This window comes from Gambusia affinis, linkage group LG05, assembly GCF_019740435.1.
Source record: "Gambusia affinis linkage group LG05, SWU_Gaff_1.0, whole genome shotgun sequence".
Taxonomy (NCBI): domain Eukaryota; kingdom Metazoa; phylum Chordata; class Actinopteri; order Cyprinodontiformes; family Poeciliidae; genus Gambusia; species Gambusia affinis.
The window spans coordinates 28,951,256-28,970,959 of NC_057872.1; the positions used below are offsets into that span (position 1 = coordinate 28,951,256).

At 37.1% G+C, this 19,704-nt stretch overlaps 1 protein-coding gene across 1 annotated transcript; it reads left to right on the top strand.

Annotated features, from left to right (window-relative positions):
- The first annotated feature begins 2,486 nt into the window (after nucleotides 1-2,486).
- Nucleotides 2,487-6,809, top strand: LOC122831711 (beta-2 adrenergic receptor). Its single transcript, XM_044118095.1, has 2 exons — nucleotides 2,487-2,673; nucleotides 5,576-6,809. The coding sequence occupies exon 2, from the start codon at nucleotides 5,610-5,612 to the stop codon at nucleotides 6,642-6,644; it is 1,035 nt and encodes a 344-aa protein (XP_043974030.1). The 5' UTR covers nucleotides 2,487-2,673; nucleotides 5,576-5,609; the 3' UTR covers nucleotides 6,645-6,809.
- Nucleotides 6,810-19,704: the final 12,895 nt, after the last annotated feature.

Here is a 19,704-nt window from a genome sequence, read left to right on the forward strand (position 1 = left end):
ACAGTTCTGACTCACCAGTTGATGTGTGTTGGATGCTCTCTGATGGAGCCAGGATGGTGGCAGCTGATGGGCCCTGTAGGCTGCAGGATGGTTTAACTTATTCTCATCTAATAGTTACTAGACGAGCGTCGATAAGGAGATACGGGAAGTCCAGTTTTCTCCAGCCACTTCATCCTGCAGAGGGAGGCCATGGGGAAAATGTTTGGTCTGTATGTTTGGGTGGACGGCACATGTCAGCATGACATTACACATGTGCTTACATTTCCAAAGAGAACATGAAATTTCAAGAAGAATTTCAAGAAATTCTGACGTTGATAAAGAAACCTTGAATCTAAAAAAATTGTTTTAAGCTTTATTATCATTATTATTATTTGATTTATTTAAAATTTTTAAACAAACACTCTGGCCCCAATTTAGCTCCATAAATTAATTGATATGACAAGACCTTAAAGATACCAATCAACCCTTCTAAATGTCCAAAATAAGCACATACACAAATTAAATATAAAAATATAACATTTGACAAATTCTGAATGGGGGCAAAAAATGTCCTGCTATAGTGGTTATTATAAATGTAAAAAAAGTCTAAATTTTAAGCTTGTGATGTAGGAAATGTAATTGGAGTTAATCTGGGTATTAAGAACTAAATTTCAAAACTCTAAAATGTATTCCAATAAAAATGCCCCCAATTCCAAAGCAAATTTGTGTGGGATTCCCAAAGGAAACAAAACAGACTGTGCAGGATGTCATGTGTATTCTGCTTGATGGTTTGTTGGATCACTGCAACTCTTTATCATTTTCTCTCACAATATAACATTAAAACATTGTATTCAAAATTGAATTTTGAATGCTGAAACTGTGACAAGTGTAAAGATATTTAGACAAGTTTCCTACCGATGCTCATCTCAGTAAAGCTCTTATAACAAACTCACTTTCCTGTGACATAAAGCCTCAGCTGCTGGTGGTCACTCCTGGATTAAAGATTACCCGCAGCACACAGGATTATCATTTTGTCAAATCATGTCCGATACAATACAGAAGCTAAGTCTCCAGATAAATGTTGTCACTATAAAACGCAGGTGCTGTTTACTGGAAACAGCCGAGTCAAAGGAGTCTTAGAGATGGAAGATTAAAGCTTGCTTCCAGGAATATGAGAGTGAGAACAAAAAGCCTCCAGAGATGAAAGAGCTGCAGTGAGAAGGTGTCGTACCGGACTGAAGGACTTCCGCCCAGGTGTAACTACGGCATATACAGCTAATACAGTAGCAACGAAAGACACATTTAGAGAGGGACTTAGAGCAGGAAGAATATAAAGTGTCATAACAGAAGTTTTCTGTGGTGTTGCAGATTTGAAGAGTTTCCAAAAAAAAACACACAAATGTGTATGCATGCTATTATATTCAGATAATAATCAGAATATTGTAAAGCTTTTAATAATGTACCAACATGATGTACGCCTAGCTGAACCCTTCAACCCTCACTGTTTTTACAGATCACCTGAATCCATCCACATTGTGACAGTACTTGATTGTTATCTTACCAAACTGATATTTTATAACAAATTCTACTTTTTAGTCTCTTTTGCAAGGAAATATATATATGGACCCTAACCTCTTTGTTTTATCTCCTGTAATCAGAAGAAAAATTCATATTTATATTTTTATATATTACACGTTAACTAAGCTATCTTCCTAACACTACAAGATTTGAGTTGCAGGTCTAATGCAGTGTTATAAATAAACCACATCAAATGCATTTAATGTTTTTTCAGTCATTAACTTGAAATCAGACAGGAAGTTGAGGGAAAATGACTCCATTCATATTTTGCTGCAACTGCTGGTTACTATAGATATGATGGAATCAGGCTGGTGGTCAGACATTGTTCACCTTAGACTCCCACTTATTTCCCTTTATGCATAAAGATGCACCAGGTAATCTTCTTTAAAATCCACAATTTGGACAATACAAATGTGAATTCATTTCGCTGTATGTTTTTATGAAACAACAACTTACTTGTGACTTTTTTTGTAATATTTTGAGACTAAATTATCAGTTTTCAAAGAAAACATTACTGTACTTTTATCACATTGAACATTTGGTCAGTTCTGCTTGTTATAAATGACACCAATTATCTCAGCTGCATTTTGACCTCAAGATGAGGAAACAGACCTTATTTCAAACTTGGAGCCATTTTGATCGGGTCAGAGGTAATTTTTCATGCTACTGGGGAAGAGAAAACGTGCAGTAGTGAAGCACAAGATCAATAATTGAATTTAATCCAAACGTGACCACTTTGGACACCTTTAGAGAGAACATTTCCCACTCCTGTTCTGATGGTGTGCAGCAGGCGTCATTGTGGGCGGCGGGCTCCTCTGTCATCAGCATCCTCCTCAGCCAATGAGTGACCCAGTGGAGGAGACACTTAACAGCGTCTCCTGCGCGTAGCGGATCAGAGCGCAGCGCCTGGCGCCACAGAAGCGGCTCCTCCAACTCTCCAACATCTGCAACACCGGGAACGGGGCTGCCGGATCCGTTACTTGTTGATTTTGGCGCTAAGGACTGCAGCTGTGGAAAAAAAAACCTCCCTGATATGTGGATTTTTAACTAAAATGCAGCTCTGCATAACCTACAGCTGGTTTCTTCTGACACAATGAGAGGAAATTAAAACTGGAAGTGAGTACAGCTGATTGCAGAATCTGGATGAAAGCAACATAAATAATAATGAAAATTAATAAAATAAAAACTTGCAAAGCCTGAAGGGAAACCTTTTAGGGAGGATGTTATAAAAAACAAACAAACGCAGAGAGCCTTTGGATGTGCGCTTATGCGTGCGCACTGGAGCGGGGATATCTCATGGATTTCCCTTTGTTAAGACCATTAAAGGATGGAACAAAAGGGGCTTCCAGATGCGCTTTAGTGGAAATAGGTTTGGAGTAAAGCATCTTCAAGAGAAATTCAGAGTAATTAAAGATTAATCTTTTATCTTTATGAAGTCACCATTTTTGCTAGATATAGCAAAAATGCTTTTCAAATCTGTTTTTCTAGATCTATTTGTGATTGAAGTGCGCTTGGAAACTCCGGATTATCTTGTATTGACCTTTATGAAGAAATGGAGGTTCCTTTCTGCAAAAGAAAAGCGACTATAGCGTGAACATTTCAGGTCCATGTAGACCAGGTTCATTTCTGAACGCCGGGTCTCAATATTAAATATTTTAAAATCACTTCTAATCTAAACACAGTTTGATAGTTTCAGAGGGAGAACGTCGAGAAATCTGCTGGAGCGCGGATTAACGCGCGTCAGCTGGGTTTTGTTTACTATTACAGCTGTTGTTGTTGTTGTTGTTGTTGTTGTTGTTGTTGTTGTTGCTGTTGTTGCCCGGTGAGATTATTGCGTCACTACACCAAGTTTGTAGTAGGCTACCGTCCGTCCATCCATCCATCCATCCATCCATCCATCCATCCATCCATCCATCCATCCATCCATCCATCCATCCATCCATCCATCCGGCTGCAGTGCTCCTCACGGGAGCCACCAAGGCTTTTACGTTCAGCAGCGCATCAGACACTTCTCATGCCAGTTCGCTGCGAACTGCAACTCGAAATATTGACAACAATGGATGTTTTCCACATTAAGAATACCCATGAGATATCATACTCAATAACAGGGTTAAGTTAAATGTATTTACCTGAAGTTGTGTGGCTTAGATTACGTCTATTTTTATTCAAATTGGCAAGGCCATATAGGCAAATAAATTAAAATACATTACAGGAAAATAAAGAAAGAAAACTATCAGCAGGTACATTGAAGAAAAAAAAAAGAAAAAGAAATGTAGTATTAACAAACAGATAAAAAGAATTCACATAAGTCAGCATATAAAAATTAGATATTACAATGTAAATTAATTAAATAATTTACATTGATAATTTACATGATAAAAAAAATCTGCTGAAACTGGTTAAGGCAGTCAGAATGGGTTTGTGTGTTTGCAGATCTCACTGGTTTTCTCTTGCGCATTTTTATGCAAAGTATCTTCTAGTCTATTTACTTTTCTTCTGTTATAGTGTTGCTTGTTGTGTCTGTATAGTTATTTGACGGCTGCACTATGTTTAGCGTGAAGGCAACAATACAAAAATGTAAAATGTGTCAATAGTAAATGAAAGCACTGCCAGCGGTCCTCAGGTAGACAACTAAATATGCATTTATTTAGTTATTGGATATAGAAGGTACGTCCGACTTTAATTCGTGCACTTTCACTATTAAGCCACTAGGGGTCTCTGGTGACGTTCACAGTCAGCAAGTGTCTGATGTCAAGGCTTTGTTTATAGATGACTGATTTAAGAGACATTTATAATGAGACATCTGACCCTGACAGGTGGTCAGATGACACCTAGTGGATGAAACGAGAACTAGAGTGGCAGCAAAGCAGCATAATGTAAATGTAAAGTTACAGATTACAGTCAATTATTGTGTATGTTGCTAAAGGTGACAATGCATCACAGTTATATTCTAACAAGGAAAATGAAACAGTGATGATCAGGTGTTCAAAAAATACTGACATCTAGCTGCTCAACTTTGAAACTGCATCCAAACTACTATGGAAGTGAAAAAATACACACTTGATAAAGTGCCTGTATGGCTCCTGATCTAAAATATATACATATCTATGGATTTCAACATGACATTGAAAGCCAACTTATTCAAAACGTTTATTTCAAAAGGCAAAATATTTATATAGATTGATCATATGCAAGGTAATTTCAATTGTTCTAAAATTTTAGCTAATAAAAAGAGGACAAAAAACCTTTTAATTCAAACATGTTCTGGACTTCATAGTCATAGAGAAGACCATTGATTTGACAGTCGTCCAGAATACAGATACAGAGACCCTCCAGGACAGGAGTGTCCAAAGTGTGGCCTGCGGGACATTTACAGCCCTGGACAGTTTTATGCAGCCCCTGACTTCAGTTAAAAATCAATGCAAAAAATCACAGATTAAAAATCTTTACAATAGAAAACACTGGCTGGAAAAACAAAATAATCATCTTTAAAAAGCCCGGCTTTTTACTTTCACCTGCAATGTCTATACTGTGACTTCTCAAGTGCAAACTTTTTTCACACAAACCTCCTTTCACTGGATTTTCTAAACTTGGCTCAATATACAAAGCACATTTAGCCAAATATGCTTGGCTAAATATGTCTTCTTCCATTCATGTTTTTCAGTCTAGTCTTGAATAAATATGAAAACTGGATGCCTTTTATAATTAGGCAAACCAGCAAAATTCTTTTAAAGTTTTGGATCTACAATAATTTGCACATGCTTTCAAAAGGCAAGTCAAACAGCGACTAACATATTGAATCAGACTGGGCTGATTGTTGCTGCATTAAATCTGTAGTTAAAGCTGCAATTTAAACCAAACAATGATGTGTATTACAATCTTCAGATACTTTGGACCAGATTGATTAACTTAGTGAACAATTCTTTTTCCTTCCACTCAACTTCACTAATGAAGACTGTAACCAGCATCATATTAATTGCTCAGGCCTGAATCCTGTTTCTCTCTCTGATTGTTTTAGGTTATGATGTGAATGTTCAGCCTCGCTTGCTTCAATGATTGAGACCGGCACGCCAACGATGCTGGACGGAGCGGAACCAGCACACTGCACCGTATGCTGCTGTACTCGGGTTAACAAAATCCTCATGGTGCTCTTCATGGTGCTGCTGATATTCGCCACCTTGTTTGGGAACTTAGTGACTCTGGCTGTGGTGGTGGGGACCAAGCACTTCCACACGTCGCAGGGCTACCTCAAAGCGTCCCTCGCGGTTGCTGACTTGGCTGTGGGGATTTTTGTGGTTCCTCTGTCCGTCTACGCTGAGGTCTATCTAATGGTTGCTGAGTCTGCACCAGAGTGGACTTTGTACAACTCGCAATCAGTGAGTTTTCACCCATGCAACATCATCGGCCCGATCTTTGCTGGGTGCACCTTTGTCTCCATCACCACTATCTTCCTGTTGACAATTGAGCGGAGCATCGCAGTGCTGAGGCCACTGCATAAGGACTCCTTTATTACCCGTAAAAGGACAACAATCCTCATCTTCCTCTCCTGGGTGGGGAGTTTCTTCCTGGCTGTGTCCCCCATGGTCTTCAGCAGTGAGATTGCGCTGGAGTATAACTCCTGCAGCAGGATGTGTAATTACGCCTTGGGGACCATTGGTGAGTTCCCCAGCCAGGCCTGGAACATCCTCCTCCTCTTTCCTGCATTTGACTTCACGCTTCTCGGTGGCACTGTTGTCATCAACATCATCTCTCTCTCCAGCATCAGGCAGCACTCTAAACATAGGAAAACTCTGGCAGAGACGGAGATCCAAACCACCAGTAATCCCACGTTTTCAGACATTAAAGCAGCAAAGACCATCGGGACTCTGACTGTGGCCTTCACCGCATCGTTCACCCCCATCGCCGTCTTTGTGGTTGGGAACGTTTTGGGGAACCAATGGTGCAACTTCTCCTTTTTTGCCTTCTGGATTTTGGCGACCAACAGTTGCTGGAATGTCATTATTTACAGCGTGAGGGATCAGAAGTTCAGGCTTTGCGCTCATAAACTTCTCATGCCTTCCCACAGACAAAGCACAACAAAAACCTAAAATCTTACTGAAAGGTTTGACCAGTGTTGGTGTCTCTTAGATGCTAATGTGTTAAACCACATTGCGAGCTTTTGTTCAGAGACACACTGCATCTGCTTGTCTTGTGGGCAGCTGCAGTGAATTGGCTTGAGGTTGTTTATTTTTTACATAAATAAGGAATGGCCTGTTTCTGGATCACATGAACTGGATGTAAATATTTCTCTCTGCAAGTGTTCATCTTGTTCTGTGTAATGTTAAATAGCTGAGGCTAGTCTCAGGTTGTGAACTGGTTGTTGACATGAATTTAATTGATTAAAAACTAATTAAAACAACATGATTTCTCTTTTCTTGTATTGTAAATACATGGTGATATTTAAATAAAACACGCTAGATTTAGTTGAGAATTACACGCATACTATGTTGGTTTTTGATGATTAATTCTGGTATTCCATCAAAATGATGAAGACATTGAAGGAAAGCAATTAAATGTAGATAATTTTTGCCTAGGAGCACTTTAAAATCTCATTAAAATTCTTGGTACCTATAGTTGACATTTATATACACTGTTTAAATAGATAGAAAAATGTTTTTTCCCACTGTCTGACATTAAATATGGCTCAACATTTCCTGTTTCAGGTCAGGATTAATTAATTTATTTCTATTTGCTAAATGCCATAATAAAGAGACAGACCTCTACTGATTTCAGAAGCACTAAGCAAACAGTGAAAAACTATTTTGTTTTGCTGTTTTTATTTATTTTCAATGGGAAAAGATATTTTTGTTGGTAACCAACATCATTCTCATTTTCATGGTCGGCCTGAAATTCCTCTCATTGTCATCGTTGCATTTAACAGAAATTGTCATTTTGTTCTCAGTCTCACGTCATCCACCCCTTCTTGTCACAAAACCCTCTGGCAAAATCTTTGCCCCTCTCTCTATGCACACCACAAAATGTAATATCTTGTAATGGAGAAGTCAGAATGCAGAAAGTATTAGTCATGGACTTGGGGCCTGAATTTCTGCTCAGGGAATCGTGCATCCTTGTGCAGGCTCTGTGTTCACTGTTACCTTTTCAAAGATGTTCTGCATTCCAGTTTTATCTGTGCAGCTCAAACACAGCAGTTAAACCTTTTGACAACTTCAATACAAATCAAGGGAGAAGAAAAGCAGAACGAACATAAATTGAAAAGGAAAATGAATTATGTCAAACAATGCATGAAAGAGCTTCTTAAAATGAATCTGAAGTGGAAAAACACAAGTTATTTTCTTTGTTTTGGTTGTAAAGATGTTTCTCTGTAGAGATAAAACTCTGGTAGGAAAGCTTGAAAACAATTACTTTCCTGAAATACCTGCAAAGCAGAAAAAGATCATGTTTTTGATGCACAGGGTTGGTTACCATTGAACTTAACATTTATAAGGTAATGGAAATGTAAAAGGTCAAAACACTAATCACAAAAGACTGTAAAAGTAAAACTGAAAACTGACATTGATCTAACATTAGAATTTAAACATTTTTATTTTTTTCTCTTTCACAGTTAAATGCAGTGTTAGTAAATCTCCATTCTGTTACTACCGGTACATTTTTTCATATTATTCCTCCATTGCGCTGATCTCTAATGCATCCTGTTGCCTATAATAAATATTCTCACTTCTACCAGTATTTTCCTCCCCACAAATCCCATTTCACATTGAAATTACTCATCTCCACCCGGCATATCTGCTCTAGAGAAATGTGTTTTGTCTGTGTAAACAAAGAAGATGAAACAAACCAGATAGTTTTCTAGGTAATGTGATTCTGCAGCTTCCTGTGAAACTGATGAAATGAGGAAAAAATGAAAGGAAAATTAAACACACAGGTTGCTGCATTTATGAAAACATAAATGCATCCTGATTGTCTCCTGATATTATGTGCTCATCAACAAGGAGTGAATGCTGGAAGTCAACGATTCAATGAAATCTGTTGGTTTCTGTAGATTGATAACTTCTTAACTAATTTGATTAATAAACTGAACTTGACTGCTTTGTCTGATAATCAATTTGGAATATATGTAATGTCCTTGTGATCAGTCCGTATGATTCAATTAAACTGATATTTGTTTGGGAAAGTGTTTTGAGATGTTGTGAACTGGGGCTGAACTGAATCAAATTGCAGATCAGAAATTAAATTAGACTTTCCCCCAACCATGCTTTATGCTTTGTTGTGAATGAAATAGAAAATAAAACAAAAAAATAATATTGTGTTGGTTTTTGAAAGACTTGGGAAGGCAAACGTAAAACTTTCTGTGAAAAACTTCAGAAACTTGTTGCAGCTGCACTGATTCTTCCATACAAAAAGCCTTTGTGAGAAAATGGGGGGAAAAGATTTGATTTGCCGTGGAAGCTCTCTATGTGGTCGTTGTCCGTTGCCACCGGTGAGTCACAGTGTGCTGGCATGAAAGAGTCCTGGCCAATAAGACCCAGTATTAAAGACATGAAAGGAAAAGAGAGAATTGATGGCAAAAAGCATTAAAGAGAAGAACTGAGTGTAACTGAAGTGACTTCAAGAAGAAGACAGAAGATATGAAAGATGGGAGAGAAAATCCAGTGATGGTCAGTCAGTCGCGTTACATAACAATCTCTGTTAGGCTGTTTTCACAGATGACCAGGCATGTGGCCAAAGTTAAACAATTAAAAAAAAAACACACATTTTATGTTTCAAATGGCCTCATTCATTTGTCTGACCAGTCAGCAGATCTTTGTACTTTCTTCAACAGTTTACAATTGGTCTATGGGCTATGCATATCATGTTCATTCAATTTATTGCACAAAATTATTCTCAGATAATGAGATTTTATTCTGGTCAGTTCTGCCAACTTTGAGTTTTTTTTTCAGATTGAGCTGGTTTAGGACTTCTGTCACTTTAAATCCAAATACGCTGCTGCTGGCCTTTCCCCCTGAACTTTACACTTGTATGTGAAAATGACTACAAGCAGCTGTGCAGATATGCAATCGTAAGTCTTTGAAAAGCAGAAGTGAAACCGACAAGAATGCAGCAAGTGGCTTCAGGATGGTAAGTCAACAACAGTACACTAGTTGTTTTTGTTGTTTTTTCCAGCAGCCAGCGTACAGTGAACCAGCTGACCAAATGTGCTGGAGCTCAGTATGGATTGCTAGGTAACTATGGAGTGTGACTCAACAATCTGGAGATTTTTGAAATAGCTCGTTTTCCAGACACCAAAAACCATTAACTCATCGTCAAAAAGCGGCTGGGTGTTTTCTTAAGTGTTTGGGCTTTTTTTATTTTTTTTTATTTTTTTCCCCCCACCAGGGGGTTCTTTTTGTGGGCTCTAGTGTCCCTTATACAACAGTAGGCTGACAGGAAAGAGTGGAAGACATGCGGCAAATGTCATCGGGTCCGGGAATCGAACCAGCAACGGCCGCGTCGAGGACCGAAGGCCTCCAAACATGGGGCGCGCCACCCTCTACGCCACCGGAGTACGCCCCGTTTGGGCTTTTTTTAAAGACCATTTAAGACCCACATGGAGGCATAAAAATATGCAAATTATGAATTTTGGTTAATAGGTCCCCTTTAAAGTATTCTACTTTAATAGTTAGTGAATTCACAGGAATTTATAATAATGATTTTTGATGGTGACATTTGAAAAAATCTGCAGTTTGTTGTTTTATGTTCTTGTCATGTGAAGCACCTTGAGCAAACTGTTACTGACCTGTTAACTCGTTAACATATTTCTGTGCATTTTTAATCAAAAGAAGCATTTCAGTCAGGCTGGTTGTCAGATTAAAAGTACAATTTGAAAATAGCAAACTTTAAGCATTGATGACGCATACTTTTCATTAAGTGCACATTTATATATCAGACCAATACATTTATTGGTCAGATATAATTATTAATCCTAAATGTCGTGCTTTTATTAGATGTAACCATAGTTATCATACATAAAGACTTTAAAATATCAGTACAGGACTGACAGAAACATAGCAGTTGGCAGTTTCAGATTCTGCACACAGTCGCACATTTGCTTCCACCTCACTTTAGAAATTCCCTGGAAATGTCAGGCTGTGTTAGAAATTTCCTCATTAAGTTGCTGACTACATATAAAAATACATATTTCTGATACTGATGTGAACTAGAGGGAGAAAATCAAGCCAGCGGCGCTGAACATGCAGTTGCTGACAGCTGGAGATGTTAGTCGACAAGAAGCTGCAGTTTGGACACAATGAAGAGTGATGAGTGGAAATAAAGACAACAGAGGAAGGCATAATAAACTCCTGCTCTCTGTTATGACAAAATGGTTGCAGGATTAATAATAAATCCACAACAACTTCTAAATATTATCAACTGCTGGCTTGGTGGAATTATTTTGACCTCCCGCTACTGACTACAGACAGACACTTCAAATGTTGATATCAGTGTATTAGTATTGTTTAAGCACATTACTAAAATAAAAGTTTTCTGTAAGTTGTCTCCTTGACAAAAATAAAATAAAAAAATTCCCGCCTATTTGGACTAAAATAATTATTTTTGTAAGTATCTTGATATTTACAGAAGATGCTGAGAAATGTGATCAATTTATCCAAGTTAATAAAAACATCTCTGTTTTCAGCTGCTCAATATCAAATTGTAGGTTTGTGTTTCTCTATTAAGATTTGAAGATTTAATGTAACAAAATGTGGGAAAATTAATGAAGCATGATTGCTTTGTCAAACTATTACATATTTGTAATTTAATGAAACAAGAGAGTAGAAAATTTTATTGTTCTGCTTGTGCTTGACATAATTTCTTCCTTTTGAGCTTCTTGAAGTCTGCAGTATTTTCTATATTTCCATAATTTAAATACGCTGCTAAAGTTATAAAATGTTATCTGAAAGACAACACTGAGGGATTTTTTAAAATGTGAAGCATGAACACAAAGTCAGAATAATAACATTGATTTATAATACCAGCTGACTGTTTCTGTTGCTCTTTTTACTCCAGTTTGTCCTCTGTCCTTTTGCCTAATTAGTCTCTTAACAGACCAGATGTTTCAAGCTTGTGTTGTTTCACCACTTAAATTGTGAACATAAACACATATTATATTTTTTATCTTTAGATAATAATCATTCTGTCAGTAAAACTTTATTCAATGACAACCCCTGTTGCCACCCTCATTGTCAAAAAGGGATTTTAACTTGCTTTATTTAATCATCCAACCCTTAAAAACAAGAAAAAGCTGAAACCATCAGAAGTAATGATAAAAACAACAAGTGAAGATGCAGTTTTACTAAATATGAAGCCGAGGCACTCGTGTTTGTAAAATGTGCTTCAGTTGGTCTCGGTTCTGGAGACGCAAGTGGAACAAAAAGCACAAAATAAAAAGGGGGCTTTCGTTTGAAGTATGCAGCAAAATGAACATGGACTCAGTACAAAAAAGAAAAAGTAGAGCTTGAAAATGCATTAGCAGGAGAACTGATTTCTGGTGGAGGCGAGCTGTACTCAAATAAAAAAACATGACATTCATCCAGCTTCAAAAACACCCTCAATAAGGTTTCAGACTTTTATTTTTAAGATTCAAAATGAGTTTCTGTTATGGGCTAAATATAACACCCTCTACATGTGTTGGCACACGCCTAAAAAACTTTGATATAATTCATCTTTTTCTGCAGTCACATCATCTCACACTGACTTACAATTTTAGAAAAAGTTTCTTCAATCTTTTGGAGAACACGCTGTTATTTCTAATATACCAAATATTAGACCTGAGCGTCATACTTATGGTGTTTGTAACTATTTTCACTGAAATTGTAAGAAAAAAATGTAACATTTTGTTCTTTTTTTTGTTTGTTTGTTTATTTTTACATAACTGTACATTATGGGTTAAAGATTTAGACTCAGAAATCAAATGATTCAAGTGTAAATAAAGAGACTTCTTCGCCAAGAAATCTCTTTTTTACTTTTTATTCAGGTTTTCTTAACTTGTCTGTATTTTAAATGGTTTTTTAATGTGTGTCACCCACACTTTTAGTGTTTGGTTTCCTTGGTGATTCAGTTTTTTTAGTTGATTATAATAGTATGGAGGTTCAAGACAAGCCTTTATTTCTAACACAAGTTAAAAACTTTGATATATAAACACAAAAAAATCAAATGACTGAATTTCTTAAACCACAGAGGTGGAGAGAAAAATTAAAATATATATTTTTTCACCCTCTGGCAGGATGTTTACTTTTTACAGCTGGAATTTGATTCAGTCATTCTCATCAAAATATCTCTCAGAAGCAAAGAAACTATAATTAAATTCCTAAACAGCAAACAAAAGCCAGTCAAAAATAAAAACTTGGTCATAACGGGAGAGTAAAATCAGGCCAGATATAAACTGCAGATATTTCCCTCAGGAGCCTGAGTGAGACTAAAAACAGAGGAACAGAAGGACTGAGATGATTCAGAGCTACTGCAGCTGCTAAAGATAAGATGGTTTTAAATCCTCTTTAACACTTTGATGAAGAAATCTCATAATTAAATGTACTACCTCTAAAACAAGGGTAGGTTACAGGTAACCCCCTAGTAACACAAACAGAAACTGATTACATATGTGCACTTCCAATGTATAATAAGGCAAAATCTGTTCCTGTGGTGAAGCAGAAATCCACAGATTTTTGGGGGGGAAATGGTTATTTCTAGAATTGTGCCGCTCCTGGTGGAACCATGTTGGAGCAGCTCTGCTACATTAGCTTTTATTTGTTCTTTTTGTAACAGTTCTTTGGGTGGAAGGGTTGCCCTTTTGGATGATTATGTCCTCTGGTTTTGGAGGCAACTGGAAGGATTTTTACTCCAGTTTTACTTTCAGACAGTTGTTATGATGCTGCTCTTAGTTTATTTCACAACTAGGAGCTCATTAGCATATAAAATGCTCAAATAAAAAGTGAACGACGACCTCAAGGTCCAAAATCATCTCTTCCATCGATCATAAAGGGAAAGAATAATATAAATCCACCAGACAGAGATTTAGAGAATAAAGGAGGTGGACCAAAAGTGTTTGTCAACAACTGATGCTGCCATCCAGGACGTTAGTATGGATATTGTCTCTGCTGTCATGACAGTCCTGAATGAGAGTTATACAGTCACAGTGTCTCAGTCAGAGGTTCCTTCAGATTTGTTGCTGCGAGAGATTCTTCCTGCTCACAGCATCAAAATCCACAACAATTATAAAAAGACTTAGATGATATGATTTCTAACATTTAATTTCACTTTGATATGCATAAAGTATTTTTAATAGAATTTAATTTGGCAATAATGTTGTCAAACTAACTACAATGTCTTGATTTTGTATTGTTTTGTTTTTCTTTTTTTGTGAACAGTTCAGAGAGATTTGGAGAAAATACCTTCAGGAGTCAGTCCGTATTACATTTTAATCATGACTGACTTAAGAAACTGGACTGCTTGTGCAACCTCCAAAATGAAAGCAGAAGACTTCATGTCCCAAAGGCAAAGAGGGAAAGCCGTTTGCTGAACTCTGCTGTTTCAAAGGCTGGTTGAAGCAGTTTTAATGTTGCACCGGCTGTTAGCTATGAATGAGCGGAGAGGCATGTGTGTGTGTGTGTGTGTGTGTGTGTGTGCGAGGGTGGGTGTGTGAGGGTGTGTGTGTGTGTACCTCTTTCAAACCGCGACTAAATCCATATCAACTCAAAAGCTGCTCTGCAGAGCTCCCTGCTGTACTGATTATTTTTGCTCGTGGGCCTGTGGAGACTACAAACACACACCCACACATAAGCACTCCAAAGTGATGTCGAAATGCTCAGTTTCTTTTGTTTGTTTGTTTACCAAGAAACTTTTTCCATCCATATTTTGCAGGATATAAAACAGAATTTAAAGTTTTTGCAACAAACTTAATGCAGTCTTTATGGCTGCTTCTTGCTCCTGTATGTTAGATTATTGCTTTAATTGTTTTAATTTATGATGCTGAGGAGGATTTTTGTTTCTGTCAAAACAAGTAAATTTTTTCAATGTTCCTTTTATTTTTTGTTCTCCAAATAACAGATAGCTCTAAAATGTTAAAATTTGAGCTTTTTATTTTTGAAAAAAATAGGTACATACAATTTTTGAATTTATTTCATACTAAATTGTTAATCAATTCAAACTAATTAACAAAAGTACATTATAGCAACCATGTAAATATAGAAAATTTATCCACAAGGCTATTTGTGGCACAAATTAGCAATTATAAACAGCAAGTCAGACCCATAAAAACAAACATTTGAAACAGTTGTTAATTCACAGATGCTAATTTAAATCACACATTTTCTGCAAGAATAATGCATGTTCTGTTTAAATACAAATGTTTAAACGTTTTTATGAAGTTTAACCACAAAAACAATTAATATAAAGTTGCTTAAGGGACAAAATGGTTATTTTCAGAAAAATGTAACCATCAAAGAGCCATTAGTCTCACTACTACAAAACACCGGCAGTGAGTTGCTGACAGGTAGGTGTCAATATCAACAAACAGCATATTCAGGAAATTAATTTTATATTTTCAACAAAACACTGATTTGTTGAAACTGAAAGCCCTCCTCCAACTTATAATCAAGACAAACATCTGGAAAGCTGAATTCTTTAGGCCTTGCATTCATTCTGTATATCCACAAGCCTGACACTTTGTATCGGCACAGAGAGACACGATAAAAATCCCTGGAGTGAGGCTGATTCAGCGGCGCCCTCAAACAACATCCTTCTCTCTCTATTCAATCAACACTGGCCACAAGCAGCTGCAGGCAGACATGTTGGCATGTTCTCCAACACCCTGGAGAAAGTCACTCTGAAACACAGATTTGGTCCTAATGACTTGTGGAGCATGGATGAGACCAGCACACAAACTAAATAAATAAAGTTGTGTATTCCTCACGCAATTACAAACACCATCACTCAACTTGTTTTTTATATTTTTGTTGTTCCAGGGTGAATCACAGAAACTACCTCTTATTAACAGACCCACATTCCTCACATAAACTCCAGCCCCTGGTCAGTTTATTGAGAATCCACAGAGGGAGTCCTAATCACGATGAGGCAGAACCAGACCAAGAAGAATAGAGCTGAAGAGTCGGCCCACAAATAAGACGTAATGGTTTTCTGCTTTTTTGTTGTTGTTGCGTCACACACCAGCTGGCCTGTGGAAATATGGATTGGATGTCTGCAACAAATATCACAAATATTGTACCTCCGACTGTTCAGGGTCAAACATTTGTAATAACTGTGACTCATGTAACTGTAGGTGAGGTGCAGAACTGCTTCATGAACACAGGCAACCTTAAAATGAAGAGCAGTTCAAAGTACGTCATGAAAAGTGAAAATATCTCCCTCGTCTTAATTTATTTTGGAAAGGATATCTTTTATTAAGAAGCCAATTTTTTAAATTGTGCCACCTTCTACCGTAAGCAACATAATGTTGGGGATTCATTCAACTTGAGGGCTGATCAATATGGACTTAAAGTTTTATCACAATATTTTGTGCTGCTATAAAAGTGACAATATTTAATGCTTCTTTTTAGGTAACTGTATGTCTGACTGCATCACAGCCCCACAAACACCACTGTAGAAAAACACATTAGAAATATATTCAGTTAGTACATCAGTCACATAAAAACATGTGATTTGTACCACTTAAATCCAGTTATATTTCCACATTTATGTTATATTTCCAGTTTTATTTCCACATTTATCACATAAAAGATGTAATCCACAACAATGAAATGACCTCTCTCATGCTGGGTTAAAATTCAACGAATGGAGATGTATTTAAAAACAGACAAAGAGGTCGAAATTCAAATTATATAGATTTAATACACATGAGGAAAAGTATTTCAGGCCTTTGTATCTTACAATTTTGATCTTGCCTCATGAAATTTAAATATCATGCAAGATCAATAAAAAAGAATATTTCGAAATGAATAGTCTGGGTTCTGTAAAGGCTGTTCAGTTTAAGTGTTCAGTATTTGTTGGGGAAACTTTTGCATGAACTGCATCAGTTCTGAGTGGCATAGAGACGACCAGCCTGTGGATCTGGGACCTTTATTTCAAACTTTACTTTCATCAGACGGGACTTTGCGCCACCCAGCAATAGTCCAGTTCTGTTTTATCTTAGACTCCGACATTCTCTCTGGTTCAGGAGTAACTTGGCACGAGGAATGTGAAGCTTGTAGCCGATGTGTAGGATTTGTTTGTGTTCTCGACTCCAACCTCAGTTCACTCCTTGTGAAGTTCCCCCAAATTCCTGAATGGATTTTGCTCAGCGGTCCTCTCAAGGCTGCTGCTTCATATTTTCCTACCACACTTTCCTTTTCCACTCAGCTTTTTATGAAAACATTATTTACCCTTTTCACAATATTATCACTTTCTTAGAAATTCAAGTTTGAGTTTTCATGACCTGTATGTCATATTTATCAAAATGACAAGAAATAAAGCTTTAAAATATTTCACTCTACATCATGGGTTTCACTTTATGGAAATATTACAAACTAAAAAATGATGTGGCTCTCAGTAAAATAAAACGTGGATTTAAGCAAACACAAGAGCAACACAATAGATACACGTTTTGAAATAAAGAAAAATAAAAATAGATCAAAACCAAAGAATTATACTGAGGTTTTCCTCTTTCAGACCCATACACCAAACAGCTTCTTAAAAGCTCTCTTATCCACTTATATTTTTAATTTGCAATATGCACCAAAGAAAACTCTGAATTGACCCAATTAAAACGTTTCATCTGCTTTCAGCTTGAGGAGCCCTTAAGTCTCCATCCAAATGATCAAACGTTTCTGTCGGCTGATTAGATTATCAGAAGGGTTTCACTTCAAACTGACCCTGTCTCACCAAAGAATCAAAACCGATGAGATTATCAACTGTTTGTTTATTGAACGTGATGCTCATTTTATTTTTAATGCAAAGTGTAACACTGAAACCCAGAACCGTCAGCATCACTGACTGAAAGACACCATAAGGCTCTTTTTATTCATTAGCACGCCTGGTATAAACGTGTAAAATGATATGAGACGATAGGTTTGGGTTTCATTTGAACATTTTGATTTTATGGTCTGTTTTATTCTGTGCTTAGCTTATATTTTAGTACATTTTTGGGTTTGGACAAGTTCAGGAACCAGAGGGACTAATCAGAGGCAGGTAGAGGGAAAACAGATCAAAACTGGATAGAAAGACAGTTTAAAGAAAACATGAGCAGAATATGAGAAAGAGAGAAAACAGAAACAGAAAAGGGAATCTAAATTAAAAAAAAATAGTAACATCTAAGTGGCTGTCTAATAAGTAAATAAAACAGAAACCAAAGTACTACACAAAAATATAAGGATGTACACAATGCAACACTTAACTTAATCTAGAGGAAAAACTAGAACCAAAACAAGAAATAATTCAAATTAGAAACAAACTGAAAGTCTGAACACCTACAAAACGTGACAGTTTATAAGATAAGTCAGAGAGCAATAGATCAATTCAGCCTAAATCAAAGAGCAATGAATGAATGACTATTTGAGTTTCAGTATCTGTGGATTCAACAAGTCACATTTTTCTGTGGCAACTCCAAAATATTCACTAAAAATTTACCTATTTGTAGATTTCTATATGAATCATCTCTAATATTTTAAAGAAAATGAAGCTTGGGAAGCTGAAATTGTCATTTATATGTGTGACCCACATGCACAAAAGCTTGGCAAATAAAATTTTAAATGTTTATTGCATAAATGGTGAATAATGAGACAATCTGGAAAAATCCTGGCGCTCTCTGCAGAGAGAGAGAGAGAGAGAGAGAGAAATGTGAGCAGAGGGTTGAGCTGGGGAAATTACTGAGAAGATTGGGGTTCTTACTTGGGTTGAAGACGATGAGAGCCAAGGAGGTGAGTGAAGAGATCTGGATGAAATCTTAGGGGAGTGTGTCTGGAAGATGCCTATGTTTATCAGAAATGGTTAGATGCTGAACCAGTTCTCAAGAGCTAACCAGAGGTTAACCAGTGGCTAATGGTTTCACTGGTGGAGGTTTTAAGAGATTCACTCTGGAGAGGTTTCCACATGAGGAAATAACCACCAGCAGAAGTTCCTATAGAGAACACAGAGAGTCAGCAAGATTCACAAACGTCAATAAGATCAATGAGACCGCAGGAGGCAACAAGGGACTGGCAACCAGCTTCTGGTATGCTGCTAATGACCACTGATGACCTGCAGGTGTGTGGCAGCACACCTGTGGAGTACCACCCTCCAGGTGCCAGTGCTATGGCGCCCTCTGGTGGAAACCTGGACGAAAGCTTTAACCACACAGAGAACACCCACTGAAAACACTTTTAGACTGGGTCTCAAGTATTTGCTGCGTTCAGCTGTCTGCAGATGGTTTAGCTTCCTAACCCCCACTGTAATTAAAAGATAATCACAGATTTTTACAAAGTGATACAAGGTGTAATGCCAAAGACTCAAAGGTGCACATTTAATAAATTTAATCTGCCTAAAGTCATTCTCTTCCAAAGGATTTGTGACATTTACATGAAAAACATGAACAAAAAACTAATTGTATGTCAGTGATTGTCACTTTAGACTCTGTTTATGTTTGCCATAAAAGATTTTGTAACTGTTACTATTCAAAACAAGATTCTCTTATGTACATATATTTATTAAGTGAGGGTATTTTATACACTCAGTAGCTTCAGAAAGCAGTTTGTTGTGCTCTTTAGTTCATATACACCTGCTCTTTTGTGGCACCGAGAATTACTCTGTGCACCTGGTAAGGACAATAGATGCCAAGCTGGTTTGATGTGGTGAACAAAGAAACACAGAGGGAAATGCAGCGACATCCAGAACAGACCGGCATCCTGCTCTGCATTGCACATTCATTGAAAAATAAACTGGACAGGCTCACAGTTAGGATCATTCCGATGGATGGAAATGCTTTTTGTTGCAGAGACAAATAGGTATCCCCCACCGTCCCTCACAAAGCAGTAACTCTGTTGGATTCACTCTCTCTGATTCACATAAAATAAAATAGATAAAACTGCTTCAACACATCAATCGGCGGTGGAGAGAATTTGATGGGGAACCACATAAGTGGGAAAATTT